Below are 16,709 nucleotides of genomic sequence, written 5' to 3'. Positions count from 1 at the left end.
GCGCGAGCTTCAGGGGGAGGCAGATCTGTCTCAGAGAGGAAGAGGTCTGTACTCCTGGTTCTTCCTGGTTCGCAAGAAGGACAAGAACGAGTTCAGGCCCATTCTGGACTTGCGACAGGCAACAGATGGATTCGCAGGGAAAAGTTTTGCATGCTGTCGTTGCATCAGATTTATCCTCAGTTGCAACAGGGAAACTGGCTATGTGCTATAGACCTACAGGATGCGTACTTCCATGTGCCCATTGCACACAAACACAGGAAGTTCCTGCCGTTCTAAGTCGGCGCCAATCATTATCAATACACAGTACTCCCATTCGGACTAAAGTCTACGCCGAGAACGTTCTCGAAGTGCATGGCGGTGGTAGCAGCACACCTACTGAAGAACAAGGTGTTTGTCTACCCGTACCTGGACGATTGGTCGATCAAGGCATCCTCCTTCTCGGAAGCGCGAGCACACTACCAGAATACGTGCGTTCTCTTGAACAAGCTGGGGTTGCACATCAACATGTCCAAGTCTGTCCCGACTCCGGTCCAATGCATACAGTACTTGGGAGCCTCCATCAATACGCTGTCAGCAAGCGTGTCTCCTTCGGAAGAGCGACGATTATCACTCCTTCGGAAGGCTCAGGCTCTTATGACAACTCCATCTACAACAGTGAGGACAGTGTCTTCTCTACTGGGATCGATGGCCTCTTGTATCTTCCTGACGCCACACGCATGGCTTCACATGAGACCGCTGCAGGAGTGCTTGGAAGACCAGTGGGATCAGAGGAAAGGATCTTGGGACGACAAGATACGACTGTCTCTGCATGCTCTTCAGTCTCTGAAGTGGTGGTGTTCAGCTGAGAATCTCCTCAGAGGGGTTCCCTTCCACAAGGACATTCCCACGCAGATTGTCGTGACGGATGCTTCTCTCCTGGGGTGGGGAGCGCACTCCGGAAACCTACAGATTCAAGGAACGTGGTCCCCGATGGAGGCCACGTATCACATCAATTTCCTGGAACTGAGAGCTGTTCACTTGGCACTGAAGGCTTTTCTTCCGTCCTTTCAGACCAACTCTCTGCTTGTACAGACGGACAATACCACCACGATGTATTACCTCAACAAGCAGGGGGGCTCGAGATCACGCACTCTGTCGCAGGAGGCGCAGACGATCTGGCACTAGCTTCTAGCCAGAGGACTGACGATAACGGCTACCCATCTGCCAGGTGTGCAGAATGTTCAGGCAGAGGCGCTGAGCAGACTGGTTCAGGAAAACCACGAATGGGTCATAAACGACGAAGTACTAGGAGAAGTCTTCGCAAGGTGGGGAACTCCAGACGTAGATCTGTTCGCCACTGCCGAAAACAGCAAATTCCAAGACTTCGCCTCCAGGTACTACCAGCAGGGGACTCTGGGGAGTGCGTTATGGATCACCTGGTCGAACAGCTTTCTGTACGCTTTTCCACCCATTCCCCTGATTCCGGCGGTGCTCATCAAGCTGGCCCGGTCCAGGGCTCGGATGATACTCATTGCCCCGGAATGGCCCAGACAGTGGTGGTTCACGGACCTGCTTTACCGGTCTCTCCTTCCTCACATTCGGCTGCCGTGCAGGCCGGACCTTCTCACGAAGTTCGGGGGACAGATGTTACACCCCAACCTCTCGTCTTTGAGTTTGGCGGCATGGCTCCTGAGATAGTGCAGTATGGCCATCTGAATCGGCCAAAGATTGCATGGACATACTGAAGGAGTCTAAGAGACCTTCCACTCAGACTTCCTATGCTTACAAGTGGAAGAGGTTCTGTATCTGGTGCCAGTCTAAGAACCATGACCTGACGACGTGCAAGGAAGATGTCATCCTTCCTTATCTTCTACATTTGGCGCAGTCTGGACTTAATGTTCATTCCATTAAGGTTCATCTCGCTGCATTGACTGCCTACAGGAAATGCCCTTCACAGACTTCCTTCTTCCAGATCCCTGTGATCAAAGATTTTCTGGAAGGCTTGAAGAAAGTATTCCCTCCTGTCAGGCTTCCTTCGCCTTCATGGGAACTGAATGTGGTGCTGTCCAGGTTGATGAAGGAGCCTTTTTAACCTATTCATAAGGCTTCGTTGCAGCACCTGTCTTGGAAGCGGCGTTCCTCGTGGCCGTTACATCGGCCCGCAGGGTGAGTGAAATTCAGGCGTTGTGTTGCCAAGAACCTTATACTGTATTTCATGCTGCTAAGGTTGTTATGCGTACTCACCCTAAATTTCTTCCCAAGGTTATTTCTGATTTTCATGTCAACCAGGCCATAACTTTGCCTACGTTTTTCAGAATCCTTCGTCTCCAGCGGAAAGGTCTCTCCATTCCCTGGATGTAAGGAGGGTGTTGAAATTTTATCTGGATAAAACCAAAGATATTCATAGGTCTGACCAGTTGTTTATCAATTATGGATCAGTCAGGACGGGTCTTGCTACCTCTAAGCAGTCCATTTCTAGCTGGATTGTGGCCTGCATACAATTGTGTTACCAAAAAGCTAATAAGACCTTAGGAGGTAAGCCTAAGGCTCATTCCACCAGGGGCAAAGCTGCCACGACAGCCTTGCTCCGTAACGTGCCGATTGCTGAAATCTGCAAAGCAGCCACTTGGAAGTCGGTTCATACCTTTGCTAAGCATTACTGTCTGGACACTGATGCCAGGGCAGATGCTCATCTTGGACAGGCTTCGCTGCGGAATTTGTTTGCACAACAGTGGTGTTAATTTCTTTCTCCACCGCCGCTTTGGTGTGGGGATGGGCTTGCCATTCTATTCACTAGATTATGACTATACACAGAGATCCCCTACTACAGAAGGAGTAGTTTCTGTCCTGTAACTCCAGTTCTGTAGTAGGGGTATCTCTGTTATAGTCATAAGCGCCCGCCCTCCTCCACGGTGGAGATAATTCTTCATGTAAGGAATGCTACAAGTCTGGCGTGCTACGCCTTCAAAAAGAACTGAAAGTAAGAGGGACCTGCTATGCATTCTGGGATACTGGGAGAAAGTTCTCGAAAGTTCTCTTAAAGGCACAGTATTCTATTTAAGCCACATAATGGCAGCCTATGGGGGCTTGTCTGTCCATGCCTTCCTCTCTATCATTCCAGAGTCTTTTACTGGTGGAGGCAAGTTTCTCTATGGTAGAAACTGGGCAGGCTGTTTTGTGTGTGGTGTTGTTTGGTGGAATTTCTAGTTGAAGTACTGGACAGTGTAGCCTGTGGATATAGGCTGCATTATTTGTCTTTAAATTCTCTCTTAAGTGTCTTTGCAGTTTCTGCATGATTTGACAATTTAAGAGATTATTTTTGATTGCTGGGGTCCACGCACATGGCAGGACTATTCACTAGATTATGACTATAACAGAGATACAGTATCACTTGCACCGCCACAAATGTGAGGGTGTCTCCTGTGCACAGACGTTTAGTGCTGGAAATGCAGCATGTAGTTATTCAATAATGATCATCTCTTCAAAATTCTCATTTCCAAAAGTATTTTATTCATACTTAATTTTTTTTCTCATACTTGTTTTTTACTGTTCGTGAGATTTCACAAACTTTCCATAGATTCTCACAGATATTAACTTATTATATTTCTTATGTTAGTCCTTCCACATTAATCCTTCCAATGCATTTCGGCTCGAACGAGCCTTCATCCGGGAAGTCTCATCACTGCGTCTCTCCTCCATTGTCTCTCAGCAGCTGGCCAGAACTGAAGCATTCTGTGTGAAGGCCTGATTGTCGGTGGGTCACCAATTCAAAAACAGGTATACAGCCGGCTCCATGGCGTGGCGTCCTTCGTAGTCGATACCCCTACTACAGAACTGGAGTCACAGGACAGAAACTACTCCTTCTGAAGGATCCCCCTGACCGCGACCAGAGCTGATGAGGAAAGCCTGACGCCTAAAGACGCCCCTGCACCTGAAGTCCCACTGCCTTGGGTGGCCCAACCAACGGTGTTCCAGCATATCCAGCCATGACAACTTCCCCCTCCAACCGGTGGTCACCTTCAGAAGACCTTTGTCCCCGATCCTGCAGTCTTTGTTGAAACCGGAGAATCCATATTGAAATCAACTGGGCACCCAACACCAAACCAGCACCCTTCACCCAGCCACCAATGCACTGCTGCGGGTGTACTTTGGGTGCGAAAACTGATCCCCCTTTGCCCTGAGCTAAACCCCGGACGCTTTGCTCCCACAACCTTGTAGCCTGCTCGTTAGCAGCCACCGACTGGAGGTCCCCTATTCCCCCATTGGATAACTTTGGGCCTCAGAACTCTGCACCCGTCTGCCCTAGTGCCGCTGGGGGGTGCTTTGAGAGTGCGTACTCGGCCCTAGGGGAACCCTTGTTCTAACCCCAGAATAATAACTCCCAAAAACTTGTAATTACCTGCTACCTGTTAACTTTATCTTTCTTCATAGGAATACATTCACTGTTTTTCTTGAAAATTGTTTTGTTTTGTGTTGTTAGTTTTGTATGGAACTTAAAAAAAACAGCAAATAACTAAAAACTGCTTACTTAACTTTTCTGTAGGAAATGTAGCAGTGTAATATCTATGTATATCACACGGAGTAGAAAAAGTAATCCAGAAAGTAATCTGTAAAGCAATTCAAGTGATCTAACAGTAATTTTCACTGTATTGAAAGCATTTACAAACCTGTCACAAAGTCCTTCTCATTCAGATTGCTTGTATTGTTTAACCTGCCTTGAACATTATCATATACACTTACCTGTGCCAGGCTTGCTTGGTGTTTTGGAAAGAAGTAAAAGTAAATAATATTTTTATACAAATCAAAGTGTTCTTTGAGTATGTGCCATCGTTTGCTGATTGAGTGTGCACAACAAATGCTTAACACTGCCCTCTGATAAAGCCTTACTGCTCGCCCATATTACCGCACAGAGAGTAAGGTGCTATCTACCTTTACCTCTGCCTACTTTTGGGTTCCACTGGACTCTCTGCACACTTTACCTCATTTTGCTATAGTAAATGCAGAGACAGCTTTCTACGGTGTAAAATTGAAGATGCTAATCATCTGTAAAGCGCACAAAAGGTGAGCAAGGTGATAAAAAGGAAATCACTAGATGCTCCTATGTTTGGGGAAGGAAGAAAATCATGCTGCTGTTTGGTATAAAAGTATAACGGGTGACTGTTTGACCCTTTCTCAAATGAATGTATGACATTACAACGCATACATTTACAACGCATGCACTTGTAATGCAGTTTTTACAACGCAACATCCTCTACAACGCATTCCAATCCATCGCATGACACTGCATCGCATTTTAAAAAACTACCTTTACACCGCATTCCATTACATTGCATACTACCTTTACAACGCATACCATTACATTGCATTTAAGATAAGTATTGGATAGTATAGGGGTAAAAATTACCATTCTAATTCCAGGGGGTGAAACAGTAGGGTAAGTGTTGGATAGTGTAGGGGTACTATGCGTTGTAATGGTATGCGTTGTAATGCCTGCTTTGTAGTGACATGCAATGTAGTGTTATGCGTTGTAATGGTAAGCGTTGTAGGGCCTGCGTTGTAGTCACATGCGTTGTAATGGATGTTGCTATGTAATGACTGCGTTGTAAGTGTAGTATGATGTAATGACTACGTTGTAAGGTGGTTTCCCTTCTCAAAATATATCCATTTTCATATTTAGGATTAATTATGGATTTGTCTATACACATAACAATATATTTGAGGCTCTTTATAGGAATCTTGTTTCTATTATACTAAACACCAAATCTCAATAACAAATGTGCCCAGGCAAACTCTTCAAGTGTAGTTTGCGTATATTTTTGAACTCTGTTCATAGGTGTTTGGAAACTTCACATAAAAATCTGTCCTGTTAAAAAATAATACCACTTTCAATGTGGTCTGTGGTATACGAGTGATCACTTCTAAGTCGTTGCACAAGCAAACCAAAATGTCTTCCTAGGTTGACAATAATTAGGGTCTTTATGGGTGGTTTCTTGTAAGTATACCTGAATTATAGAAACATTATGAGTTAATCGGATTAAGATAACATCTAATGCACAAAGTTGAAACAATCCTACATCTCCTTAAAAAAAACATTTCTGAAGAATAGTTAATACACAATATTTGAATGCCATATGTCAGCCTGTAGCATGTCACATCATTGTCCATCACCCATGGCACAATTTTTTAAAACTTTTTAAATAGAGGCTCTCAGCATTTTATTCTATTAGAGCCAGACCTAAATACAGCCTAGGCGTCATCCTGGCGTTTACATTCATAATTTTTTGATTCTTAAAACCAGGTGTGACTTATGTAAGATTAACTGCTTTTGACACTTGTACATTTCCAATGGCTGTTCAGATTAATCATTCTTCATTATCTCCAATATCTTTCCAAAGGAGCCACTTTAATAATGCTTTGATAAGCAACTTAGATAAAATCTTTGTGTGCTACAGAGCGTATAAGAAAATCATGGTTCTGTCATTTAAGGAAACCTAGAAAAATGCCTGATTCTGTGCTTTTGAGTTGGAGTTGTTGTAGGGGGTCTGAAAAAGTTGTTTCCGTTATCCTTTTCAGGTAAGAGTAGGTGGAATGGAAATTCTTATAAGGTGCCTTATTTCTATTTTTATTGGAGAATCCTGCTTGCAGTTTTTGTTTAACCACCCGGAAGTGTGAGAAAGGCGATATCCGTGCATGTAAACCATAAAAACAAAACTGACTGTGTTTGAACAGGAATGATGAAGAGTAATTGAGGGGCTATCATTTTAAGAGAATTTTAAAGATAGTGTTTTTTGGCTATTTCATGATCCCCAATTTATTTTAGCTTTCATCGCTGTTTGACATGAATCATGACTTGTAATGGAAATACTTGGTCTTCTCGATTGGCTTACAGGTCTATATTGAGTGGTCCGGTAATTCCTTTGGGAAATTGACTGTAGTGAAACGATTCTGCATGTTTTCCTTCTTGCGCTTAATGAGATATAGCAAGTTTCAATGGTTTATAGCATTATGGAATGGATAGAATGTTCATGGGGGGGAGAGTGGGAATCGGCCTGAGAGGGTACAAAAATCTATTTTCTTAATAAGTGGTGGCAAGTTGTACACCTCAACACTGAGAGAATGTTCAGTTTAATTTTCAGTTACCTTATTGTGTGACTGTTGTTCCTGCTTTCTTCTAACTGATAAGATGTTAACCTGTGAGTATAGACTTTCTTGGGCGACTTACCTAGGCTTGTGAGGCACCATTTATATTCTTTACTGGTACAAAGTTGGGTATAACTCCTATCCAAGCTGGATTACTGCTACAGTATATTATTTATGCCCAATCTAGAAATACAGATAAAGCAAAGTTCACAAAAAGGAATTCGAACATTTAATGAGTTTTGAGATTACATCAGTTGATGGTTCAAGTATTTATTCTGGGGTCATGCCAGAGAGGCCTGTATCATTCACAGGGATACCAAAGGGGATGATGGTCGGAGCGCTTGAGCAAATCACTCACCCCAAGTCAACTGATCTAGGTTTAATCCATCATCATTCTTTAGCTCACTCCATCACCCCAGTTCAGACATGGCCATATGCAAATCAGTCTTACCCTGTGCTCGGGGGAACAGTCCAGCCCGAACTGCCAAGCCACGTCTTCCCTGGACCGGAAACAAGCATCCTGGGACCCGTTTCTGGCTAACTAGCCATCATCAGCCAGGATAGCTTGTATCCAGTGGCAAAGTGAGCAAGGGACCCACGTCTGGGCATACCCTGCCACACTTAGAGCGAAGAAAGCGATACCAAAGGGGATGATGGACGGAGCGCTTGAGCAAATCAAACACTCAGCCCCAGTCAACTGATCTGGGTTTAATCCATCATCATTCTTTAGCTCACTCTACCACCCCAGTTCAGACATGGCCATATGCAAATCAGTCTGACCCTGTGCCTCATGGGAACAGTCCAGACCGAACTGCCAAGCCATGTCTTCCCTGGACCGGAAACAAGCATCCTGGGATCATTCACAGGGTCCTTCTTACATTCACGTAAAACCTGAACACCAATGTTTAAACTATTCCTCTTTGGACCAGCTCCCAACATTTGATCCTTGTGTAAGTAGGTTCGCATAACTGGGCCTTGTTTGTGAAAATGCCTCTTGCCTTACATGAGATCCTGCCAAGGTCTCTCAAGTTCCTTTTTGTACTAGGGCTCCTCCACATGTAATCTTTTTCCACCTGCCTAAGGTTATTGCAATTGCTTTATTATTAGCCAAGGACCCACAATTTGCATTACTGTTTCAGAAGAATGTGTCTCAACTCAAAAATGTTAATTGTTGCATTCCTGTGGCTTTTCTAAGACATTTTTTGCTAGAGTATTGGTGACGATATATATTTAGTTATAAATACTTTTAGGAGTTAAGTATCCCCAGGATAGCTCTGCAAGTACCAAAAGCATATTGAAAAAAACGAGATGTCCCAGGAGAGCCAGATATATGAAAGCTGGGAATTATAATCTCTAAAAAGGTGTTGTATTGGGCAGATTGTGGCGTCTGCAATGATCTATAGAGACATTTGTAAAGATAGTTATCTCATCATTGGACCCCAGAAAAAAATGAAACGGCTATTGTAGTGAAAATAGAGATGTTGGTGCAGTTAGGTGTCCTATTTATAATTTTAGGATGTTTTAAGGGGTATTTCTTACTTGTGCATAGTGTTTAAAGTCTTTCTTATATTGTGATGCTCTCTGTTCTCTCCATAGCTGATGCCAGTTTCATTTTACTCATGAAGTTTGTTGGGTATGAAGTTGTAAAGTTGGGCATTCCAGAGTCACCTTGTTTTTAGCATCACTTTGATCTTTCAGAGTGGTATTTCTGATGAGCCTCCTGTCCTTTACTAATAAATTCTTTGCATTTTTGTGTGCCTTCAGAATCAGTACGAGAAGCACAAGGAGGTTATGGCTGCCCAGGGTGTAAAGATTCTTGGGAAAGATTTGGAGAAGACACTGGCTGGTTTACCGCTGCTGGTGGCCCACAGAGAGGATGAAATTCCGGTTCTTAGAGTAAGAAAAATTAAGTTTGACTAAATGTTATTTTTCATGTGAAAGAGTAGATTGACAACTACACTATTGTCCACTTTAATATTTATGTGGCATCAAGCATTCAAATAACAGATAATGTACTCCAAATACCAGCACAAAGATCAGTTTGCCCAACCAAACACAGCAAGAATGGTTTCTGGCAAGTCCAAAGTCTAGACTTCAAACCAGGCACGAATTGAAAGTCTTGCAAACCTTATCACCCCTATCAGATACGGCCCTTCTTCCACATGCAGGGGTAATAATCGACCATTATGTTCAAGCACTGGTGAAATTGTAAGTATTCCATCTTCTCCGCCTGCTTCCTCACACTGCACATGCTCTGTAAGATCTACAAGTGGCTACCCTTGCACAACAAACACACTGTGACAGAGGCCCTCATCACAGGCCGACTGGACTATTGCAACGCTCTCTACGTGGGCCTACCCACACACCACCTACAGAGATTTCAAACCATACAGAACACCGCTGCCAGACTCGCACTCAACCATCCTACATCACAACCATCCTAAGGCAACTCCACTGGCTCCCCGTACAGAAGGAATGCCAATTCAAGCTGCTGACCCATTCACACAACCAAGGACCTGTCAACATTAACCACCCCCTTAAATTCCACCAAACTTCGAGTGGATTACGCTCTGCCTCCCTATCACTTGCCCGCACTCTTTGCATCTACCAAAGCAGAAGTGGAGGACGCTCCTTCTCCTACATCCCAGCAAAGACCTGGAACACCCTCCCCACGCGGCTCCTGACCATCACCTCACTTCCAGAATTCCGAAGGGCCCTCAAGACCTGGCCTGTTTGAATGAACCTCTCAGGACCTGCCAGCGCCTGGATACCCTATCAGGTGATTAGCATCGCTATATAAATCATGATTGGATTAGATAAAAAGGCATACAGTGGAATCTATGAAAAGCACACAATCAATCACCCCAGAAAATCTGCTGGAAAGATGTTTCAGATAGCTTTGAGAACACCACGTTGTAACAGCACTTTGGAAAGTACCAAGGAGCTAAATAAATCAAGAAGTGTACTTGTGATACTACTTTAGCAAAATAGGAAGCAGGGGTTGGAGACCATTTGGGTTCTTGACAATCATGGCAGGTGAAAACATCTCTGTCCTCTAGAGAGTCACAATATTTTCCTAGTATAACAAATGACTTTCAATGTTGGAACAGCTGATCATTTCTTTTAGAGAGAGTGATAAATGTTGAGCACCCTCTGATGGGTTATGTGTATTTTCAAGTGCCTGGACAAAGCTGAGAAAAAGGTACAGCAAAAGAGTGGAGTGCACCACTTATGACCTTGCAGGTGTGCAAATGCTAGCCATTTATAAAGTGAGTACATGATTAACATGCGTAGCTTCACTAGCCACGTTTGTCTGGAAATCCAGCAGAGGAACGAGAATGTGACCAGCAGTGCTTGAACCCCAGTTTCAGTCAGATGAGCCTCAAAATCACCTTCGGGGTTGTTCATATTGTTTGCTCTTAAAATTGGAAGGGCAGTTAATCCAATGTTGGAGGAAAAAGACTTTCCTGTAAGTTTGGTTATCCAGCATTTCAACTTCTCATAGATTTTACGTGCAACACTCCTTACTGCCCTTTGAGGCATTTTAGGCCCACATTGTGCTAGATGTCCATCGGGCAGGGATTAAACCTATCCACTTCAGAGGTGTGAACACAATTCCTAAATATTGTGGTAGATCAGACTCTGTATTAAATAAAAATGATTTAAATACTGTTGTTATTTTGGCACATGTGTTTGGTAGCTTGATAATGGAAAATAATCGAAAGAAAATAACCTTATGAAGTTAATACTAATCTATCCTATTCTAGATTTTGGCATATCTGAAATATTTCTTAACTCCAAAATAGAAAACACGGTCTGGGAAATGTGGACATGCCTCCCTAGCACACCCCAGGCAACCACAGTACTGGAAACACTGCTGCAATTGGGACATTCTGCACATGCAGTAGCAGAACTTTCCAGTGCACTGAAAAAGGATAGAATCGAACGGCCCGTAGGGCACGGAATGTATGGGATATTCATTTAGATGCCAAACTCACAGACAGGGGGAATCGGCCTGCAGCCAGGTTTCAGTTAGTGCATTTTTTTATTTCACATAGTGCATCAGTTAAACTTGGCCCCCTTACGGCTGCATAAAATATCTCCAGCTAGAACATCGGATGCTGGGAGGGGGAAGCCGATGTGCTCTATATGACGTGGACCTGTGCTGCTCTGAAAATTAGCAAGTTGTGGTAGATATGCTTCGCATAGTCTGGCTTCAGCTAGAGCAAAGTATATAGCTTGCTTATTGGACCTTATCCCTCGGCCCTGGGAGACGGTATTGCAGGGCAAATGTGCTTCTTTGGAATTGGTGTGGAGAAGTGTGGCTCAGGGGTTAGAGGCGGCAGACCCGGAAGCTGAGATCGGTCCTGCACCAGGGTTCAATTCCCCGCCTCGGCGGGTCTTGGGCTAAAAATTCCACGGACTCGATAATTCTCGCTCCGGTGCCTTCTCGACTCACGGGTTCACACTCTGCGACTCTGGGCAATAGCTTGCTTAATCTCCACAACGGCCCCTCGCGGCGGGATGCCTGACTTTCACCTTGTGGATACCCGCTGGGGCTATCACACAGGGGAATATCAGGACGGGTTCCCTAAGCAAGCGCCGGGACACCCACTGCGGGTAGCTGTGCGCTATATAAGCTCAACTACATTTACATTTACAAAAGGATGAATTGCATTCTGTTGGAACCACTCACAGGCCCCAGGGTTGAAAGTATGGGGAAAAAGGTTTAAAAGCAGAAGCAATACAATTGAGAATGGTCTGCACTGATGATAAATTGGCTGAGGATCTGCTACACTTGTCTGAGGATCTGCTACACTTGTCTGAAAAGGTAGACAGATGCATAGGAAAACTAGACAAGGACCATGGGTCTCAAAGTGATGACTGATAAATAGGCTCAACGTACTCTGTATTGTTGGAGACTAATAGTGGGGTGGGAAGAGATGCCACAGTAGGCAATGTTGATGATTGTGCGATGCGCATTACATCCCATTGTTTTATATCGCCCTTGTTTTACCATAAATACATAAATAAAGTTTTTAAAAGATTTACATACCAAGATCCAGTCATCAGACAGTGAACTCTCACTGATGTTATAATGATGTCCCACAGAATGTCACTACATTGGAAATGCACATACAGAGTGCGCCACCAACTGAAGTTAGTTTCTGACTTAGTTACTCACCTTACAGCTGCCTACTGGGATATCCAAAGATTTGCCACACTCTTGTAACATATTGCATATTGTTTGCGTGAATGAGAAGTTTTTACAGATAAACATGTATTTCTCTAATGTGAGTTTACTGTTGTCTTTTACAAGGATGAATTAATACATGAGTTGAAGCAGACACTGAGTGCCATCAAGCTAGAAGAGAAAGGAGTTTATGTACAGGCATCAACGCTAGGATCACTGGAAGCGTTACTTGAATTCCTTAAAACCTCTGAAGTGCCAGTAAGTGCTTATGGTCATTATAATTTGCCTTCTAGCATATAAACCTTCTGGATCTTTGCACATATCACATACCTGTTTTGTTTGTCTCATAGTATGCTGGAATCAATATAGGTCCGGTTCACAGAAAAGATGTAATGAAGGCATCAGTTATGTTGGAGCATGACCTTCAGTAAGTAGTACATTAAAAATCCAAACTCCAAAAAGCACTTAAAATTCTTCACAGATTCACTTGTTTAAATTCTCCTTTCTGCAGTGTTCTGATATACATGCGTACATTGTAATCTTTCCCTCTCAGGTATGCAGTTATTTTAGCCTTTGATGTGAGGATTGAACGAGATGCTCAGGAAATGGCTGATAGTTTAGGAGTTCGAATTTTCAGTGCCGAAATTATTTACCACTTGTTTGATGCCTTTACAAAGTACCGACAAGACTACAAGAAGCAGAAACAAGAGGAGTTCAAGTAAGTATGATTTTTTTAAGATATAAAGATGTTGTTGAAAATTGAAGTTGTGCGTTAAAAATCAGCTTCGGATTACTTTTTTTAAGTTTCAAAAATAGGTTTATTGAATAAAACTAAATAACAATGCTTCGTACAGTTAATCATCAATTATTACATAGATGAAAAAGAGAGAAACAATAATATTACATAATCTGTTTGAAAGCGATGAAGAACATTCATGAAGAAAATAAAGATCTGGTTCTTGGAAGTCTTAACCGCTTCGCCGCGGCGGCTTTTCCCGCTGTGCGCAGCATTTTTAAAAATCCTGCGTAACGTGACAAAGCCAGCTCGTCATCCGCGCAGCGCAGGTAACGCCCATGACGAGCTGGCTTTGTCATCCGCGGGGAAGGGGTTAATACAATAAGAAATGAGAAGAAAAACGTAAAATATAAAATATGTAATCACATAAATATTACTGAATTAATACACTGAAGAATGTCATTTTAAAAATAAGGGAAGTCGGAGGCTGAGTAACTTCTTGTAGTAAGGGGATGGGAGCAGAGGATTTTTTTGCACTATAATCTAAAAATTGTGTGACTAGAGACTATAGTTGCAGGCGTTTTTTTAGCAAGCAGTATAGGGTTCACAAAGGGCGTGTCCAGTCTATGGTTATGACAAACAGCGTACCGCCAAGTTCAATATGAAAATGTGGTTGTATCCTTCCAATTCTATGTTATCTGCTGGAAAGCAAGTGCCAATAACAAATCTCTGATCTTTTTTGCTATTGTCTCCTATTTCAATCAATGGATAGTCTCCCTAAAAAATATTGATAAAAGAAAAGGGGTCTGTAGTATTAAAGATTGTTTTAATTTGGATGCAATCCTGTTTCCAAAATGTAAGTACACATGGACATATAAATAGCATGTGTTTTAAGTCAGCACATTCGTGAGAGCACGTCAGCAAGTGCCAGGAATTGCATTGTGCATTTTGTGTAAGTGTGATGGTGTGAAAAAAAATCTAATATAAATGAAAGAAATAGTTTGTGTAGTGTTTGCCGCTCTGGATGATTTCCTGATTTTTGTCCAAATCCTATTCCATAGGGGAATGGACCAATCTATGTCAAAATCAGCCTCCCAAAAATGTTCAGTTGTGGTTTTATCCCTAATTATGGGAGGTTGTGTTAAGCGAGAATAAAAGTTAGAAGCTTTAGGATTTAAGCGTAGACAATTATACCACGTAGAATCGGTCTGGGAAGATGAAGGAGCCACAGATTGAAAGTGAGTATAAGCTTAAAATATTGTAGTTGGTAGAACTTAACATTTGTGTTTAAATGAGAGGTAGATGAAAAAGGGAATGTATCCTTGAAAGTGTATGAAATGAGTCCTAATCAAAAAGCTGATGTACCCAAAGTAAACCTCAATTTCTCCATATTATCCAGTATATAGGTTTATTGTTGACAAGTATAAATTTGTTATGCCAAATAGTGAATGCGAGAAAGGTGTCAAAATTATGCGGGGTAGAGAGGAGGAGAGTATCTAATGTGTTACAAGAGTGTTTGGTTACTGGTGTGGAAGTTTTTTGTAGTTTATGAGTGAATGAAAGGTATTTATGAAATGAGAAGGGTGCTATGAATAGTTCAAGTTCAAGCTAAAAAATTTGTATAGCGCACTACTCACCCAGAGGGTCTCAAGGCGCTTGTGGGAGGGGGGGTACATTACTTATCGAATATCCAAGTTTTAAGTTGCTTTCTGAAGGAGAGGTGGTTCTCTGTAAGACGGAGGTGGGTGGGGAGAGAATTCCAGGTTTTGGCCGCTAAGTAGGAGAAGGATATTCCCCCCCATGGTGGATCTATGGATGCGTGGAATTGCGGCGAGGGCTTGATTGGACGATCGTAGTTGGCGGGTGGGGGTGTAGAAGGACAGGCGCGTGTTGAGGCATTCGGGTCCTAGGTCGTAGAGGGCTTTGTGTGCGTGGGTGAGGAGTCGGAACTTTATCCTCTTGTTGACGGGGAGCCAGTGGAGGTCTTTCAGGTGACCGGAAATGTGAGCTTGGCGGGGGATGTCTAGTATGAGTCTTGCTGAGGCGTTTTGGATGCGTTGGAGTTTTTTCTGTAGTTTGGCTGTGGTTCCGGCGTAAAGGGTGTTTCCGTAATCCAGTCGGCTTGTGACCAGTGCGTGGGTGACCGTTTTTCTTGTTTCGGTGGGGATCCAACGGAATATTTTTTTGAGCATGCGTAGGATGTTGAAGCATGATGATGAGACGGCGTTGACTTGTCTGGTCATCGAGAGGGAGGAGTCCAGGATGAAGCCCAGGTTGCGTGGGTGGTCCGTTGGTTAGGGTGCTGTTCCCAGGGCTGGTGGCCACCATGAGTCGTTCCAAGCAGAGGGGGATGAGCCTAAAATTAGGACTTCCGTTTTGTTCGAGTTCAGTTTTAAACGGCTGTTCTTCATCCACTCGGCTACATCTTTCATTCCTTCGTGTAAGTTGGTTTTGGCGGTGTTTGGGTCTTTGGTGAGGGAGAGGATCAGCTGGGTGTCGTCTGCGTAGGAGATGATGTTGAGGTTGTGTTGGCGCGCGATGGAGGCGAGGGGCCTCATGTATACGTTGAAGAGGGTGGGACTGAGTGAAGATCCTTGTGGTATGCCGCAGATGACTTCAGTGGGCTCCGATCTGAAAGGGGGGAGGCGGACTCTCTGGGTTCTTCCGGCGAGGAACGAGATGATCCAGTCCAATGCTTTTCCATGTACTCCGACGTTGCTGAGGCGTTGTATGAGGGTGCTATGACAGACTGTGTCGAAGGCAGCGGAGAGGTCAAGTAGGATGAGGGCAACTGTTTCTCCGTTGTCCAGTAGTGTTCGAATGTCATCTGTTGCTGCGATGAGGGCGGTTTCGGTGCTGTGTTTGGCTCGGAAGCAGGACTGTGAGGGGTCGAGGGATTTGTTGGATTCGAGGAAGGCGGCGAGCTGATTGTTGTCTGCTTTCTCAATAACTTTGGCAGGGAATGGGAGGAGCGAGATGGGGCGGTAGTTCTTAAGTTCAGTGGGGTCTGCTGTGGGTTTCTTCAGAAGGGCGCTGAGTTCGGCATGTTTCCAGCTTTCCGGGAAGGTAGCGGAGTTGAGGGAGCAGTTGATGACGTCTCGGAGATGGGGTGCGATGATGGAGTCTGCTTTGTTGAAAATGTGGTGGGGACATGGGTCGGTTGGCGATCCTGAGTGGATGGCGTTCATCAGGCGGATGGTGTCTTCAGTGGTGATTGGGTTCCAGGCGCAAAGGTTGTTAGAGGGGGGTTCTGGTTCGGAGGTGGGTGGAGTGGACTGGTCTCCGGATTGGTTTTCAAAGCTGTTATGTATGTCGGCGATTTTGTTGTGGAAGAAAGAGGCTAGGGAGTCGCAAAGGTCTTGGGATGGAATGATGTTGTTGGTGCCGGCGGTGGTGTTGGTAAATTCTTTGACGATGTTGAATAGTTCTTTGCTGTTGTGGGCGTTTTTGTCAAGTCGATCCTTGAATGCTGATTTCTTGGTGGATCGGATCAGTTGGTGGTTTTTGCGGGTGGCGTTCTTGAAAGTGGTCAGGTTGTCAGTGGTTGGGTTTTTTCTCCAGGCTTTCTCGAGGGTACGACATAACTTCTTGGATGTCTTAATGTCATCGTTGAACCAGGGGGCTTTTTTGCTACTTTGCTTGATTTGGTGGTTTTTCAAG

The 16,709-nt window shown here is 43.9% G+C and overlaps 1 protein-coding gene across 2 annotated transcripts in view; it reads left to right on the top strand.

Moving 5' to 3' along the window:
• Nucleotides 1-16,709, top strand: part of EIF5B (eukaryotic translation initiation factor 5B) — a 697,227-nt gene that overhangs the window by 555,836 nt on the left and 124,682 nt on the right. For both annotated transcript variants that reach the window (XM_086934729.1, XM_086934728.1), the window contains exons 18-21: nucleotides 8,884-9,015; nucleotides 12,440-12,571; nucleotides 12,664-12,740; nucleotides 12,867-13,031. In XM_086934729.1, the coding sequence (XP_086790855.1) occupies nucleotides 8,884-9,015; nucleotides 12,440-12,571; nucleotides 12,664-12,740; nucleotides 12,867-13,031 (506 nt within the window). The remainder of the gene's footprint in view (nucleotides 1-8,883; nucleotides 9,016-12,439; nucleotides 12,572-12,663; nucleotides 12,741-12,866; nucleotides 13,032-16,709) is intronic.

This window comes from Lissotriton vulgaris, chromosome 8 (assembly GCF_964263255.1).
Source record: "Lissotriton vulgaris chromosome 8, aLisVul1.2, whole genome shotgun sequence".
Lineage (NCBI taxonomy): Eukaryota > Metazoa > Chordata > Amphibia > Caudata > Salamandridae > Lissotriton > Lissotriton vulgaris.
The sequence above is the reverse complement of the archived record's forward strand: the minus strand, read 5'-3'. Positions and strand labels throughout refer to the sequence as shown.